Here is an 18,340-nt window from a genome sequence, read left to right on the forward strand (position 1 = left end):
CCAACAAGATGGATTGGCACCATGTCAGCTGCCATGGGCACAGGCGTAGCAGTGATTGTGAGGTTGGCCCAGGACTGAGCAGTGTGTTCGTTCTGTTGTGCGTAGGTGCACTATGAGTTGGTACCTACTCAATGGCACCTAACAACAACAATTATACCAGAGGCCAGAACTGATTTGAATGCAGTGGATGACTCTTGTGTGATGAATGGTTTGATTTCCCCTCTTCATTTGTTTAATGTCTGTACTTCTCTTCTACCATAATCCCCATTTGTTCGTGATCTCTGGATCACCTCTGAATCCAGTGTATAGTGTTTAGTTTAGTATTCTAGAGTACAGGTACTAAGATGGTGACTTTTCATAACTAACCTTACCTTTGCACAGGCCTACTGGGAAGAGATAGGAGGTTTTCTCTTGTTTATAATTTGCTGCAATAATCTTAATAAGAAGGATTGATTATTCCTTGAAACTTTGGTAAACCTAAGCTGCTGTTGAGGTGGGTAGGTGGAGTTCTCCATTGTTTTCAAAATAGTCTCAAGTTCATCTGTTTTTATAGAAAATTATGCATGCGCTTCACATTTATTGTCATGAAGTTATTTTTAGTACCTTTTAAGTAAAAAATTTTCTTTTTTCTTTTGGTTTGTTCAGGATTGTTTATTTGTGCTCTTGCCTTCTTGCAGTCTCTTGTCTCTCCCTGTCTCAAATCAGTTTGTCTAGTGATGTGTCTTCCATTAGTATGCTCTGATAACCCTTTCTAATACTTTTCTTTTTTTGGTTATGTGTGTTCTTCTCATCATCATTTTCATCTTTTCATTTTGATGGGTGTTTTGAGTTTATTTTGGTGTTATTGTTATTCCCCCAACTTTTTGACTTGAATTGTTTTTCTCATTTTAAGACATACTTTCAGGCACACACGGATGTAAATTGCTCTCTTAAGAGTGTTGTTTCTCTCAGATTATGAAACATACTACTTTTGTTGTTAAGTATTTTAAATATTTTGTAGTTTCCAATGTAATGTCTTTTGTTATGTTTAAGTTTCCAAACATGGAGATTTTATTTTAACCTTAGTGTTACTGCGTTTGAATATTGCCTTCTAACTTGCACTGGGTAAGGAAATGCGTGGTCTCAATCTCAGTTCTTTGAGATTTTTAAACTTATTTTCTATCCCCTAGTTCATTTTCAGGTCTTCGTGTGCTCTTGGAAAGAGTGTGGGTGCTTTTTATGGAAACCAAAGTTTTCCATAGATTCAGATCAAGTCCTGTATGTTTTTCAGCATTCCTTTTCCTCTTGTATTCTTCAGTACCTTTTTACTTGCTTATTTTTTTAAATTCTGAGAAAAATAGTCTATAGTAATTGTAGGTTTATCAATGGCTTATTGTAATTCTACATTTTTCTTTATGTATTTCAAAATTGTATTGCAACTTGAATATATGACTACGTGCATACAAATTCATGATTATTAAAAATTTTTTGGAGTCATCTTTGTATTATACAATGATAAAACTAAATTTTTTTTAATGTAAATGTCTTTATTGGTACTGATTTACATACTAGTTTTCTCTATGTTAGGAAACAGGTGATATAATATTTTCTACTTATTGCTTTGATTGTTTTAATGTGATTTTGTTTTAGGTATGTCTTTAATAAGCAGCTTGTACCTCGGAAACCCTGTACAGGGTCGCTATGGGTCGGAACCGACTCGACGGCACTTAACAACAACAACAATATGAATCTTTTGTTTTCTCTTCAAACCACTCTAATAATCATGAAATCAGGTTAAATTTGCCTATTTTTCCAGCTGCATCTTCTTCATTGGCACAGTGATGCTTCCTTTGCAGTTTCCTTAAAATTGCCAAATTCTCTCCTGTCTCACTGCCTTTGCACATCCCACATTCTCTTTTGGAATGATGTTTGCCACTTTCTCCTTAAGATCCAAGTCTTGATGTAAATGTCCTCCCCCTGTTTCAGAGAAGTTTTTCCTGCCCAGCCCTTCCCTTGGTGAAATAGCCTTCACCTTTCTTTTAAGTATGGTAGTTCTTTGTAACACTTAGAGCAAATTCTAACTATTTTATTTATATTTTTATTATTGGATATTAGAATTATTATTCTTTTAGAAATTTATGTGTTGAATTATTTGATAATAGTTGGTGGAGGGAGAAAGTTATGACAGTAGCCCACCGGGAGTAGCATGGTCAAGAGGAAGGAGAGAGAGGGACTGTTCTGAGTGGGTGGGGATGAGTATGGAGTAACTTCAGAGAAGAAGGAACATCAAATCCCCTCAACCTTCAGGGAAGAATGAAATAAGTATAACTGCAGAGTTGTTTACAGTTAAAAAGAGGTTAAGTCAAGATGAAGTGAAGAGTCCACCTGAATCAGACTTGGTTTATTGAGTAAAGAGTGGAGAATATACAGATTTGAGAAGGCCTGGAATGCTGGCCAAGTGGAGTGCCCTAAGAGAATAGGAAAGGAGTGAGTTGCCAACTGTAGTTCCACTGAGAGCAATTGCAGTGGTCTGAGTTCTGAGTAATTACTTGATGGTACTTCGTGATCTAAGGAGCTCTGGTAGCTTAGTGGTTACGAATCGGGCTGCAAACCGCAAGGTCAGCAGTTCGAAACTACTAGCTGCTCTGCGGGAGAAAGATGAGGCTTTCTGCTTCTGTAAAGACTTACAGCCTAGGAAACCCTGTTCAGGGTCGCAATGGGTCAGAACTGACTTGACGGCACTTAACAATAACTTGGTGATCTAGAGCCAGTGGCAGGACAGAAGGATTATTGCTGGGACTGATTTCAGCAGCATGGCATGTTATCTTTTTGATGAGTGAATGATGACTGTCTATAAATAAGATGAACTTGAGTTTAATTAAAGTTTGAGTTAAGAGCAGGTGATGGGGAGAAGAATCCAGATCAGGTTGTGGTCATTGTTAAGTGCCGTCAAGTCAGTTCCAACCCATAGTGACCCTGTATTCTAGCATTTGTAACATATCTGCAGTTGTATTGTTTGTTGTTGTTGTTAAGTGCCGTTGTGTCAGTTCCAACCCATATCGACCCTGTACAGGGCTTCTGAGGCTGTAAATCTTTACGGGAGCAGAAAGCCTCATCTTTCTCCCACAAAACAGCTGGTAGTTTCGAACTGCTGACCTTGAAGTTCACAGCCCAATTCGTAACTGCTACGCTACCAGAGCTCCTAAATGTATTGCAGAGTCCTTGATCTTTCTCTCATTCCTTCACGAATCTGATCCTTGATTGCCTCTGTAGAACATAAATTGCTGCTGTTGCGTGCCGTCCAGTCAGTTCCAACTCATTTCAACCCTGCATAGGATTTCAGAGAGTGGTTGGTGGATTTGAACTGCCAACCTTGCAGTTTCCAGCCCATTGCTTTTCCTATAGTGTCACACCACAGCCTAGAATATAAGTTGTTATATCCCCATTTGTAGATAGGCTGCTTAATAGAAAAAGGGTTCAATTTTGAGTCTAATTGTAGTTGGTGTGTCTCTAAAAATGACTTTGGATAAGTCAGATTCTTCCTAACTCTGTTTTCTACTGTGTAAAATAAGGGGGATTGGCCTTCAAATCAACCGTCCTTAATTTTACTTCTAGATCAGAAAAAGATAATAGTTGTCATATATTTGCATTGTAGCAAGACAGTTGGCAATAGTTTTTGAGATTATCTCTTGTAGATAAGAAATAGTAAATGGATGTCAGCACTGACTGGTGTTTTTATAACTTGTGACTTCTCTGATGAGATGACCACAGGACTGTAGCTCAGAGGAGAGTTTCTCACCATGTTTTAAAAATTTTAACAATGACATGGATATAAAGATACTGATTGCTTGCTGATCAAATAGCCATTATGTTGGATAACGGATTCAAGATCAAGGATGCCCTCAACAAGCTTTAACGCAGAGTCAAGTCCAACAGGAGGATGTGTTCCTGTAGTTGGGTTGACAGACACCCTACACACAGAGAGAGGAAGCAGGGGCTTGCTTCAAACCTTGTCGGCATTATTTTCCCTGTGACATATGGCCCCACATTCAGAAGGGATCAAGTCTATATGAATTTTCTCTCTCATTCTTTTAGCCTTGCTGCTTCACTCTCTGAAAGCAGCCAGTGTTATTAGGCTTTTAAAGTACACCCCTACAGAGGAATGTTATGCCAATGTAATCAAATTATGTGTGTGTGTATGTGTGAATTTTTCTCCCCACTTCCCCATTTTATACAAATGGGGCATGTTATTCACACTATGTCTTGCTTTTTTTCTCCTAACAGTTTATGTTGGAGGTTGTCCCATATTAGTATGTAAAAGACTTGGCCATTTTTCTGGTAAGAGATTGTACAGTACACAGTCCTCTGTTGGCAGGCACTTTGCCTGTTTTGAGTCTTAACTATTACACAGTGCTGTTGCCGATGACTTTTGACCATAGCTTTTATTTGTTATTTTTAAAACACATGAGTTTATCTGTGGGATAAATTCTTAGAATCAGTGTTGCTAGATCAAAGGGATTCTACTCTCTGAAGTCACTATTGTCATCCCTGTTCTCTTGTTTCCCATAATCTTAGAAAGAAACTTTTTTTTTTTTTTTTTTTTTAAGAGTTGGAAAGAGATTTAGGAATCATTAAGTCCTATGGTTTCAAAGTATGAGGTTCCTGACTGGAACCTGGGCTAGCCACCACATCCTAGAAATTTGTAAGAAATGCAAATTTGGGGGCCCCTCCTCAGGCCTCCTGTATCAGAGAGACTCTGGGGACTCAGTGGTTTGTGTTAACTGCTGGTTTTGCATGTGAGGAAACTGGTCAGACAAGTGAAACCACTAAGCGAAACTGGCCTCCTGTGGATGACCTCTTAAATTAACACTGTAACTTGCTACATTATCTGGTTTTGTCACGACATTTTATATCTGTGGGATAATTTTCTGTTCTAAACTTGGTATTTTTTAAATTCTTTAGATTCGGCTGATTTCAGCGTCTGAAGGTGTAACTTTTACTCCCTTTCTGTCTCTTCCCATCTTGTGCCTCCATCCCTCCAGGTGGTGGTAGTACTCCTTGTGTGCCCTGGAGTTGGATCTGACTCTTAGTGAGACCACCGTATAGGGTTTCCGAGACTGGGAGCAGAAAGCCTCACTTTTCTCCTGTAGAATGGCTAGCAGTTTCAAACTGCTGACCTTGAGATTAGCAACCACTATGCTACCAGAAGTCCCAAACTAAGACCTGCTCTAAACCATAGTAGCTTTTGCCTCATCTCCTCTTTACAGACATTTTCTTTTCTTTCTTAGTTATTGAAATCTTGGTTTAACTTGCTGTTGTCATGTGGATTCTTCATGTTACAGAAATCATTACACTGTACGCTTCCTGTAGCATTTTGTTTTTACTTTGATCTTTGCATTCATGCTTGGCTTTGTCTTAGACAAGTGTTTTCATATCAGTCTCTTGCTAACATACAAGAGAGCTTCAAAAAGTTTGGGGAAAATTTCCATTTTCTTTCCATTTTCCATTTGTTCTTTCCACGAACTTTTTGAAAAACCCTCATGAGGGTAAGGAGCATGTTTTATTGGGAATCACTTCAGACTATCACAGCATTCAGTTAATAGATGAATGTTGGCTGTGTTTGTTTTCATGCATAGTTGGAAGTCTGCACAATAGAGAACATAATCTGTGATTAGATTCTACATCTGTAACTCCAACAGGCTTGTGTATAAATATGATGTTGAGTACAGCAGAGAGTGGCATGAATTAGGGTGGTGTTGTCATTGTTAAGTGCCTTTGAGTTGGCTCCGACCCATAGCAACTGTATATAGGGTTTCTGAAGAGTGGGTGATGAACTTGAACTGCCAACCTTGCACTTCAAACTGATTTTGCAGTCTAGTGCATTAACCCACAGTACCACGCCAAGACCCCCATGAATTAAGATGAGTCCATTCAAACTTATCAGCTGAATTGTGTAGCTGGAAAATTAGCCAGTTTGTTATCTACAGTCCTGTATTTTGATCCTGTTATGTATCAGGCATATGTCAGGCAATGTTGGGTGTTGATGATGATGGGTTATTTTTACCAGTACATTTTTACCAAGAGTGTTGTTTTATACCTGTACTGGTGTACGTTAGGTGCATTTTACCTTCTTGTGGCCTTGAAACTTAGAAATATGGTATAAAGTTGAATTTAAAAGTTTCAAAAAGTCTCAGAAATTTCTAGTCATCATCTTGAGTTTATTTTGTCATATTGAACAGCCGAAACTCAAGACTTGATGTTTCCTATTCATGAAACCTCACATTTTAGTAAAATCTCATTTCTCTGTCACCTCAATATATAGTGATGCATCGTTTAACATTCACAGTATGTTCTGTGAGACAGAACATTAAGTGATTTGAACATTGTGCAAACACCATATTATTATGTACACAGATTATGAAGAAGCTCTGTTCCTAAGTTAAAAAATGGTGTGAGGAATGAGAACCAAACTCAGCATCAGCCCCAGGTTGATTCTTGAGGAAGAGGTCAGATATGCCTCCACCCTCCAACCATCTTTACTGATTCTGATGCCAACTGTCCCTCCAATGACATTCTCTTCTTCGCTGGCTTCTAAAATCCATTTCCATGGCCACACAGAACTCACAGACAGTACTCAGACAGTACTCACTATTATGAGGTTTATTAGGATGTTAACAGTTTATGTACGTTTCAGGATCAGAAACACCAAGGAAACAGGATTTAATGCTTCGATCAGGGCCACCACTGCTCAGTTGGGCCAGTAGACATGTCACTTTTCTGGTCCTCACCCTCTCAGCCACGTTACCTTTGCCCTGCTCTGGCAAGTGTTAACAAAGCTCTTTTAGTGCTGTAGATAAATGTCCAAAAGACATTCTACACTGGCCCAAAGGTGCTCAGCCTTAGTTCTGTGCATCAGCAAACCTAACTCCCTTGATTGAGTGCCTTGAGGCATCCCAATCTGCCAGCAAGCCTCCTCCCAAAAGGCACTCTGCTTTCTTGCTCCATGGGCTGGGAAGCCCACTGTTCTCATTCTCTTGATTCTGCTGCCTCTGCTGCTACCACTTCTCTGCTGCCACACTTCAGTCTCCTGGATTGAGGAGTTCAGCACATACGGATCTCAGGGTCCAAAGTATGCACTCCACTCCTAGCTCTTCTTTCATGACAGTAATGAAATCCCTGTTTTTAACTCGTTGTTGTTGTTAGGTGCCATCGAGTCGATATCAACGCATAGTGACCCTATACAATACAGAACGAAACACTGCCCGGTTCTGGGCCAACCTCACAATTGTTGCCACGCTTGAGCCCATTTGATGCTGCCACTTTGCCAATCCTTCTCACTGGGGGTCTTCCTCTTTTTCTATGACCTTCCACCTTACCAAACATGATACCCTTCTCCAATGACTAGTCCCTCCTGACAATATGTCTGAAGTATGAGAGAGGAAGCCTGGCCATCTTGGCCTCTAAGGAGCATTCTGGCTGCACTTCCAACACAGATTTGTTCTTTTGGCAGCCCATGGCACTTTCAATATTCTCCTCCAACACCATAACTCAAATGCATCAGTTCTTCTACGGTCTTCCTTATTCACTGTCCAGCTTTCACATGCATATGAGGTTATTGAAAATACCATGACTTGGGTCAGGCGCGCCTTAGTCCTCAGGCCTGACATCTTTGCTTTTTAACGCTTTAAAAAGTTCTTGTGCAGCAGATTTGCTTAATGGAAATACATCGTTTGATTTCTTGACTGCTGCTTCCATGAGTGTTGATAGATGATCAAGAAGAATGAAGTCCTTGACAACTTCAATCTTTTCTCTGTTGATGAGAATGTTGTTTATTGGTTCAGTGGTGAGGATTTTTGTTTCCTTTACATTGAGATGCAGTCCATACCATAGGCTGTGGTCTTTGATCTTCATCAGTAAATATTTTAAGTCCTCTTCACTTTGCAAGCAAAGTTGTATCATCTGCATATCACAGGTTGTTAAAGAGTCTTCCTACGATCCTGATGCCACGTTTTGCTTCATATAACCCATCTTCTTGGATTATTTGCTCAGCATACAGGTTAAATAAGTATGGTGAAAGAGTACAACACCGTCACATGCCTTTCTTAATTTTAAACCATTCAGTGTTCCCATGTTTCTGTTCGAACAGTTGTTTCTTGGTCCATGTACAGATTCCTCATGAGCACAATGAAGTGTTCAGGAATACTCATGCTTTGCATTGTTGTCCATAGCTTGTCATGATCCGCACAATCGAAAGTCTTTGTGTAGTCAATAAAGCACAGGTAAACATCTTTCTCATATTCTCTGCTTTCAGCCAAAATCCATTGGACAACTTTTTAGATGGATCATATTAAACCTAGGAAGGAGGATGGCAAATCTCACGAATCCTCATGTTAGAGTTCCATATGCTTTATTTGCATGATCCCACCCCAAATGGGTGTATTGTACCTTATTTACGTTATTAGCAAGCTATCCAATTCTCTTGGTGGACCAGTCACAAACACTTAACATCTGCACAGTCTTGTGCATCAGCCACTCTTCAGAAACCCTATTCAGGGTCCTGCAAGTCCAAACCTACTTGATGGCACTCAACAACAACAACTCATTCATGTGGTAGAAATCACAAAAACTATAGTTCTGTAAGTTGGAAAAGTTTGGCATGGTTCCTACCTAATGCTTGTCTTCTTTGCATATTATATATACTGTACATTTCTCTGTTTAAAAACAAAACACTTCCAAATACACTAAAAAACATACTTTGCAATAATAACACAGTAGTTATAATAATGCATTGATGTGTGTTGCAGAGTAGCACCCCTTTGCAATTACGAGCCATTGTATGTACTTTAACTTTTTAATATGGTACGTTTCTGGGTATAGGTACCCAGGATATAGTTCTGCAGTGCATGACTGTGCTTTGAAAGCTGAATGTATATGCTTTACTATGTGTCATAGAATGAACACTTTGTCATCTTAATTTCAGTTTCCATAAAGCATTCTAACTTTATATTGCACACAAAATTAAATTCTCTTGAGTAGTACTTTAGATATATTTTATAATATTTTAGAGAACCTTGAAAAATAAGCCACATCTCAGACATGCTTGCTACAATGGTGGCTTCCTGTTGGTATTTAGTAATTTTGGTGTCCTCTGTTACATGCTGTCTTAAGAAAAGGAGATGCTGTGGCTGCCTAGGGTCACAACAAACAACTTTAAAAGAATGTGCCACTGTGTTAATTTTGAAATTATTTTTAATTTTTTTAGTTCTCCAGAAAGCAGAAGTTGTTTTGTTAGGTGACATGGAGTTGGTTCTGACTCATAGCAAGCCTGTTTACAACAGACTAAAACACTGCCCAGTTCTGCCCCATCACACTGCCCAGTTCTGCCCCATCATCACAATTGTTGTGCTTGAGCCCATTTTTTGCTGCCACTTTGCCAGTCCATCTTGTGGGTCTTTCAGAAGTAGAGTCCTTTAATGAAAGTTTGTAATCGGGAGGAAATTGTAAAAATTAAATGTAATAGGTTAGTTACTAGCCCATTTTTAGAGACTTTCTGTTACCTTAGCGGAGCCCTGGTATAGTGCTATGGGTTAATGCGCTGGACTCCAGCAAAGTCGGTTTGATTCGCAGAGTCACTGGTTGAAGCACACCAGCCACTTCTTGGAAACCCTTTAAAAGGAACAAAAACACTGTGGATCAGAACCGACTCAAAAGCACTTAACAACAGCAACCACTACCTAAGCAGTTGCATATTGGGATTTTTGGACAGTTGTGTGTTGTTAATTGTTATTTTTAGATAAAAGAGTTTTAACCTTATTGTCATGCTTTGAGCTTGTAAATTTGATGTCCTGGAAGCTAGTTCAGACTCAGCTCAGGGGTTGCTTTTCTATATAGTTCATGAGCCACTTTGGGGGCTTTGTTTTGTTTTTAGCTTTTTTTTAATGTTTTCTCATTTGTTTGACTTAAACATATATTGGAGTCCTTGCCATGTGCTGGGCATTGGTAAGGTTGAAAAATATTGCTCCTCTTTCTTGGAGTTTATAGTTAGCACAGGAGGCCGATAGATTTTATGAAACAGGAGGCACAGTAGCTTTCCAAAGCTCAGAGTAATGCTGCAGAACACATTTTTCTTACTAATCTGGCAGCTTTGCTTGAGTGTAATTGTTCACAAGTTAATCATCATGTTATTTGTTTGCATCAACCAGAGGTTTATGGCATTGCTATCATCAGGGGCCAGCTTTACTGGATGGTTGAAAAAGCTGTATTTTTGGTGTATGGCACCCATTTCCTATGAAAATGTCGAGTTGAGTGTTCCGTTCTTTCTTTTTAGTGAGCATTTGTCCTGCGCTTTCACATTCTTTCTTCATGGGGAAAGTAACGTATGCACAAGTGTGGAGATTGCCCAACACCAGCCAATCTACCTGATCAACGAAGAACATATACACATGGCTCAGTCTTCACCTGCCCCATTTCAAGGTGAGTCTGGGGAGTCCTTCCCTTCTCTCCCTGCTCTCATCCCTTCCACTGCTTTGAACAGTACAATATGAAATTTTAAAGCTAAGCACAAGTCCATTTCTGAAAGGAAAGTCTACCACTGTACATGTAAGTAATAATACCTTACTTGTTGTTTGCTGAAGCTTCTCATTGCCTGGTCTTATGTGAAATAATGTTGAGGAATGAAATCGTTTCCTCAAAACAAAAGAAGATGTATGAGTCTTTGAAGAAGGATACCATGCTTGTTAAAGAGGAAGGTCAGTGAAAAAGATGAAGAACTCCAACGAGATGAATTGGCGGCACAGTGGCAGTAGGCATGAGCTCAAGCGTGAAAATGACTAAGGATGGCACAGGGCTGGGCAGGGTTTCCTTCTGGTTTTTTGCATAGGGTCACTTGGTGTCGGAAGTGACTCACCTGCAATAACAGTGACAACATGAGCAACTGGTTTTAAAGATTATGTTAGGTTGAACCATAAGAAAAAACATTTTGGGATTGAAATAGCTTGTCAGTTGGAATTTCATTTTAAAAAACATTGATACTTTAACAAACTTGAAAAGGTACTTTTATTGCTTTACCAGGCTGCCATAAAAATGTTTGTCCTCCATGTTAAGATTGTTGCCCTTAAGACAATTAAACATTATTGTTCTTTTTTTTTTTAAGGTAAAAAGGAACAGTAAATTATCACTTAATTGTCCTAATTATTACCTAATTACAGACGTGGTGTGGTGCTGTAGGATAAGCAACCTCTGCCTCAGAAACCTTATACAGCAGCAACAACAGTTAGTACCTAGACAAACCACCACCCTCACCCTACCTCCTGTCATTCACTCTGAACAGTGTACTTCATTCTTCTGTCTCTTGGGGTGTTCTTATGGTTGAAATACTATCAGATTCAAGGTAACCCAATTCTCAAGCTGTTCACTGGAGAGAGTTGTGCAGTATCTGGATACTAAGTTTATGAAACTTAGTACATTGTCTTGAGTATAAAAGTGCTGAGGTCTATCAGACTTCATCGTAGATAGTACTATTGAAACTGACAAGCTTTTATTTATGGTAATAACAAAAGAAATTACTAATCATAAAGGCAGGCAACTACCAAACCTTCTGTATTGGGAAAGATAGTATTAGAAATGCCAGGCCCCTCCAACCACTTATTTAAAATTGGACTGGTTTGTCACTATGCCTTGAATCATAGAAAATTTTGTGAGTCATTGCCTTGCGTATTTCTCATGATTGGTGTGGTGGGAGCTAGATACTTAGGGCAGGTGCCGGCCTATAGATAATTACAGTTAACATAATTACCCAAATTGGTGTGGGAATTTCCTAGAAGCGTTAATGCAAGAAAATTGCCCTTGATTAACTGTGTTGATTGAAAATCAGTATCTCTATCCCATTGAAATTGTTGAGGAACAGGAGAAACGCACTAAGAAATGTGTCGTGTCTAAATGCTCTCTCTCTTGATTGATGCGATAAACCATCCAGCTGTTTTGTTGTGTGTTTTTTTAAGCATCAAAAAGGACACCCATTTAAAAACTATGTCGAGTTGGGTTGTTGTTGTTTTTTTTAATCCAGATTAAGTAAAAGTGACCTGTATCCCCAGAAGAGCATTATTTGGAAGGTTGTAATAGTGACACTAAGAACTAGCCCAGGTCTTCCTGTTACTGTTGTTAACTCCATTTTTATGTCTAACTGAGTGAAAATGAAGCCCAGGTCAATCACTGAAAGTGGAAGTCGGGAGGACTTTGGATGCTTAGAGTTTACTGTGAGTTGTTTCATCAAATAGTCCTCTCAAACTGAAATGATAACTAAACTTTCAAAATGAAGACTTTTCTGCTGCTGGCAGATGTGCTTAGATCATATTCTTTAATTACCACAGATTTTTAGGCAAGCTTTGGGGTGTAGGTATTGAATGTTTTTCTTTTTGTATGGAAGTTTCAGTGTTCACAATTTGTAAGCTGTTATTACACAGATACATTATATATTGTATGTTGATACAACTACCTGATAGTATAATAAACCAAAACCGAACCCATTGTTGTCAGTTTGATTCTGACTCATAGTAACCTATGAAACAGAGTTAAACTGCCCATAGAGTTTCTAAGACAGTAAATCTTCACAAAAGCATACTGCCACATCTTTCTTTTGTTGCAGGCTGGTGGGTTGGAGCCTATTGTTTTAGCAGCTGACAGCTTTTATTTGATTATGAGAAGACTAAAAAGTCACAGTCTAAAAAGGTGTTAGCCAGACCTCCCACAGCAAGATGGCAGAGTAGGAGGACACAGTGAGGTGACCCTCTGCAACAAAGACATGAGAGACCGAGTGAAACAGATACAGATGGTGACCCTGGAACCCTGAGCATCAGAGGGTAGAACAGAAATAGGTGATTGAGTGCCAGTTGGAAGGGGAAGGTGGGCAGTAGCAGTGAAACAGGAAAAACTGGCAGAAACTGTAGCATCTTGAGCTTTTTTTAGGCACTGGAGGAGGCTGGGTGCTAGTGGCAAGGGAGTGCAGTTCTCCCTTGTTCCCATGCCCTTCTGGTAGCAGCAGAATGGGACCAGTCCTCGCTCTTACCAACCCAGTGGCCGTTGGTGTCTCTCCTGTGCAGCCTTGACTCTGTTTGGGATTGGGCACTGGGCTTCATGCTCCTGCTTCTGGAGGTATCTAAATCCGCCCTGAACTATGACACATAAAGAGTGCACCGGGAACTGCCTCGATACTTAAGTTCTTCACGTATCCACCAGGAGGCTGAGGGTGAGTGCCTGAGGACACACATGCAAACTCATCAGTTAAATACAAATACCACAGCACAGTATCTCAGAGAAAACAGACAATTTCAGTTACACAACGAAAGAAGACAAAGTGCTTCAAACAAGTGACCATAATACAGCCAGAAAATACAACACCAGAAATAGTATCAGAACTACCTGATAAGGATTTGAAAGAATGCTAAATAGCCAACTTCAACAGATTGAGAGAACGGTCAAGCAAAATGCAGATGAGATCAAAGGAAACAGAAAATGCTGTAGAGAATTTCAGGATATGAGCTGAGAAAATAAAAAATGGAAACCAAAACCAGCAGTTAGAAAACTAGAAGATTAACACTAAGACTTCAGAAATAGATAATACACTAAAAAGGCAAGGAGTAGAATTAATGATGGAAGGCTGGAATACTGACTTTGAAGAAAAATCTCTCCAATATTCTTCTGCTTGAGGAAGAATCAGAAAAAAGAACAAAATAAATCAGAAGAAAGTCTAAAATTTATGTGGGACACTTATCAAGAGGAATAACTTAAGTGCAATTGGAAATCCAGAACAGGAAGAGGCAGAAAGCCCCACAGAGAATGCTGTACAAGGGTTGTTGGGAGAAAATGTAAATTCGCATTATGAAAGACATGAAGATAGCCATCCACTCAAGAAGTTGAACAAACTACAAAGTAGACCTCAAAAGAAAAAAACCAAGACATTGTAATCAAGCATATCAAAGCAAAGACAAGAAAAGAATCCTGAGAGCAGTTCAGGAAAAACAAAATTTACGTGCAAAGAAGGATTAAAGTCATAAAATAGGCTCTGACTTAGCAGAAACTGTTCAGGCAAGAAGACAATGGAATAACATATATAAAACCCTGAAAGAAAAAAAGCTGCCAACTAAGCATCATATTTGCAGTATAATTTTAAAAGGTAATCATTCAGATTCTATCAAATAAGATGGTGAAACAAGGTCATTTGCAGGTAAACAGAAATTAAAAGAATTTTCAAAAACCAGACCAACCCTACAAAAAATACTAAAGGGAGTTCTTTGGACAGAGCACCAACAGAAGCACACCTGAGACTAACAAAGTAAAACAGAAAAATAAGGGCACAAATAGAGAACCAGAGACACAGTTGCAATAACAACAACAACAACAACAAAACATAAAATAAAAAGGGAATAATGTAATTACAGAACTTCTAAATGAAGTGGAAATCAGATAGGTTTAACTGTAACCCTAAAAACTAGACCAAGCCTTAGTTCCTAAATGTATCCCAACGCTAAGTGAAATCCTTCCTATGCCTTGCCATAGTCCCAATACTAACCCTTACTCCTTACTCCTGCCCACCCTCCACCACTATCAAATAAAGTCCCATTCCCAAATGCCATTGGACAAGGCCTTGCATAATACTAAGGCTTGTTGTTGTTAAGTGCCATGGAGTCAGTTCCAAACCCTAACGACCTTGTAGACAAACAAGCTGCTGCTGCTGTAGTTCAAAGTGACCTTGTGGTTTAATGCTTATCCTACAGTGCCTCTCCAGGCTGCTTGTTATTAAGGGCCTCTGAGTCAGTTCCGACCCATGGCAATCCTGTTATAGGGCTTCCAAGGAGCAGCTAGCTGGTGGGTTTGTATAGCTGACCATGTGGTTCAAACCAGGCTAGGTAGAGGAAAAAATGGGGAGGTGGGACTAGGAAATTAATAGCAACATACAAAGGACTTTAAAAAGTAGAAAACTAGAATTGAAAAATATGGAAGCTTTTCCATGAACTTTTTGACACTGGTTTCATATTAAGGGTTGTTGTACTTTAACCTAAATTGCCATCAGATATAGACTACCCTGGCACATCACCACCACCATAGTGTTAGACGTTAGTAGCAATGATTACTCTGATCTCTAACTTTTTTTTCCTCACTCCCACCTCCCATAGTACTTGTGAGTCCTTACGGCTTAAATGGCACGCTGACAGGCCAAGCATACAAGATGTCAGACCCAGCCACCCGGAAGTTGATCGAGGAATGGCAGTATTTCTACCCAATGGTGCTGAAAAAGAAAGAGGCACTGAAAGAGGAAGAGGAGTTGGGCTATGACGATGATTTCCCTGTGGCAGTCGAAGTAATTGTTGGTAAGAGAAAACAATTTTGCCTGAACAATTTTTTTTCTATCCTCTTGATCATCCTTAATTTTAAAAGGTAATCATTCAGATTCACCAGAAACAAGCTCTATAATTTTCCCCTTCTTTTTTAAATCTCTTGACATAGTGTGTAATATGTTGAGTACTTATTTTGCCTAAAGCACCAATGTTTCCAATATTCCAAATGCTGTTACAGTGTTGGAGCATGCATTTACACACCTGTTCAGTCATGAAAGGATGAAACTGTCGCTTTGGGCAGTACTTCACGAGTACCTCATTATTGCCATTGGCTTGAGCTTTGACCACTGGTGTCACAAAGCTTGCAGTCTTGTGTATACTCTCGGCTAATAATACCTTGTTCTTTCCTTGTGCTCGCTCCTAACAGGTGGTGTCCGGATGGTTTATCCTTCAGCTTTTGTTTTGATCTCTCAGAACGACATCCCGGTTCCTCAGAGTGTCACCAGTGCTGGAGGCCATATTATAGTTGGGCAGCAGGGACTTGGAAGTGTGAAGGACCCAAGTAACTGTGGGATGCCCCTGACCCCTCCCACCTCTCCAGAGCAGGTTCTCATAGGTGAGTATAATGCAGGATGTCCTGGGTAGAAGAGATCTTGCCAAGTCATGTCATTCTCTTGTTAGGGAATAGGTGAAAAATTCCTTATGAGACATAATAGAGGTAGAGTAAATGTGGATTTTACAAAATAGAGAAAGATGTTTTTTTAACAGCTTGTGTGCTTCAGAATTTTAATTGTGCCCACATTAGTTTCTGCCCTAGTTGAACAATTTAATTATTCCTCTTATGTCCATCCTACCCCTTTATACACAGAGGCAGGTGACTGCTTATAGATTGTTGCCTTTCCTGCACATGGAAAACAGAATGACCACTGCTGGCCCGGGACACGTCTGGGATGACGCTGTTCTTATTATATCAGAGTGTGTTACACTAGTACCCGTGAGCCTGGGATAAATGCGTTGTCTTGTCAGTCATCATTGCATTAATAGTAAATATTAATTGCTGTTAAGTGTTTTATTTCCAATCCTGACTTTTTTTTTTTTTTTTTTAAGAACTCATTTTCATTGGCATTGTGGTCAGTAAGAAAAGGGTAATCATCAGAGCTAAATCAAAATGAGATTATTTCCAGGCATTTCATGTGAACTAACAGGTGTGGCGCTATGGGTTAATGTGCCAGACCGCAAAGCTGCAAGGTTGGTGGTTCACGCTCACCGGTCACTACTTGGAAACCCTATACAGGGTCTCTATGGGTCGGAACCAACTTTGATTGCATTTAACAACAACAAATCAGAGTAAAGTTTTGTCTGCTAGACTTTAAAAATCTCTCCACTTCCTCCCTGGGTTCCACATTTTCTTTTGGTCCATCTTTCTTGCTCTTCCCTGACTCTGAACTTTATTTGTGAGCAAATGCTGACCTTTTGGTCTTGATTGATTGACTGTTCATAGATCTATTCCATGTAGGTGTTACAAGTCTTGTCTGTTGTTTGACTGAAGGTGATCCCGGTGGAAGGTTCACTTCCAAGTTGGAAGTGTGTCAAAAGGTCACAGTTCCTTATCAGACTACTAAGTCTGTTCTTTATTATGATTTTGAGGGGTTTTGTTTTTTACATTTTTCTCCCACTCTGCCCCAGAGCTTCTATTTTGATCCTAATCAGAATTGGTAGCTGGGTACCATCTAGTTGTTCTGGTCTCCAGTTAGTGGAGGCTTGGTTCACAGGGGTCCAGGAGTCCTGTAGATTAAGCTTCTTGCTTATAGCAGTCATCATTGATGAATGAATAAAAAGACTAGAATTGTCGATATTCTTTTGAATAGTTTAAATCACATTTTATATAAAAGTTTGGATTTTTAATACTTAAAATGAAATTTTAAGTTGTTATCTGTGTAATTTGAATGTTTTTTTTTTGTTTGTTTTGTTTTGCTGATCTGCTATGTGCTCTGATCCAAACTCAAAAATTCACAATTCAAGAAACGAGTTTTTATTTATAGTGGGTTTCAATGTAGATGCCATAATTATACATCAGCTAATTCCTTCCCCTTAAACACAGTGTGTAGCTTGTGCTAGGCCCTGGGTAAACCTCTTGACACAGCCTCAGCGCTAAGTAAAATCAGCTGGCATCTTTGTAGTTAAATTCTTTTGCCCCAGTTTTGACATCTGAGCCTGTCGGATTATAGTTTAGGACCCTTAATGCCAAGTGAATCCAGATCAGCCTTGTCACTTACAGTTGGCTAATGCCCAGCACTGGCACATTTCCTAGATGTTGGGGTACAGTGGATTTCTGTACCTTCTAAAAATGATCAGGCTGGGTAGCGGGTATGGGGGAACACAGGTCAAGCTAGTTTTGGTGAAATCAGGCCTTAGTCAGATAGGGGCATTCCTGTCCTTATGTGGAGATAATTGGGGTAATGGCATTCCACATACCTATCACAGCATGACTACAAGCCCTCTTTAATTCCATGTAGCACCAGCCACATTCTTATTACATCATTAAATCCTCTGGGAAGCACTTGTTGTTAAGTGCCTTCCAATTGGTTCTGAACCATAGCCACCCTGTATAGGGTTTCCAAGGAGTGGCTGCTGAGGTTGGACTGCTTGGCCATGCAATTCAAACTGACTTTGCAGTCCAGCACGTTAGCTACGGCACCAGGACCTCGGGAAAGCCGTTGTGGTGGTGGTTGTTACGTGCCATGGAGTCGGTTCCGACCCATAGCGACCCTGCACAGTGTTTGCGAGGCTGTAAATCTTTACAGGAGCAGAAAGCCTCCTCTTTCTCCCTCAGAACAGCTGGTAGTTTTGAACTGCTGACCCTGAGGTTAGCAGCCCGATTCATAACCACTACACAGTAGCCCAACTGTAATCAGAAAAGTCTCTCTGCCTTGTTCTTCCCAGTCCCCTCCGTTTTGGGTCCGTATGACTCTCTCTTGAGACCACGGGCATTTGCTTTTTTTAGCTGTATGGTAGGATATTTGAGTGAA

At 39.7% G+C, this 18,340-nt stretch overlaps 1 protein-coding gene across 1 annotated transcript in view; it reads left to right on the forward strand.

The window, feature by feature from the left end:
• Window positions 1-18,340, forward strand: part of MED13L (mediator complex subunit 13-like) — a 367,925-nt gene that overhangs the window by 290,566 nt on the left and 59,019 nt on the right. Inside the window, exons 5-7 of the mRNA XM_006865509.1 lie at window positions 10,307-10,452; window positions 15,150-15,344; window positions 15,739-15,927. Of these exons, the coding sequence (XP_006865571.1) occupies window positions 10,307-10,452; window positions 15,150-15,344; window positions 15,739-15,927 (530 nt within the window). The remainder of the gene's footprint in view (window positions 1-10,306; window positions 10,453-15,149; window positions 15,345-15,738; window positions 15,928-18,340) is intronic.

The sequence above is a fragment of the Chrysochloris asiatica genome, unplaced genomic scaffold (genome assembly GCF_000296735.1).
Source record: "Chrysochloris asiatica unplaced genomic scaffold, ChrAsi1.0 scaffold00078, whole genome shotgun sequence".
NCBI classification, from domain to species: domain Eukaryota; kingdom Metazoa; phylum Chordata; class Mammalia; order Afrosoricida; family Chrysochloridae; genus Chrysochloris; species Chrysochloris asiatica.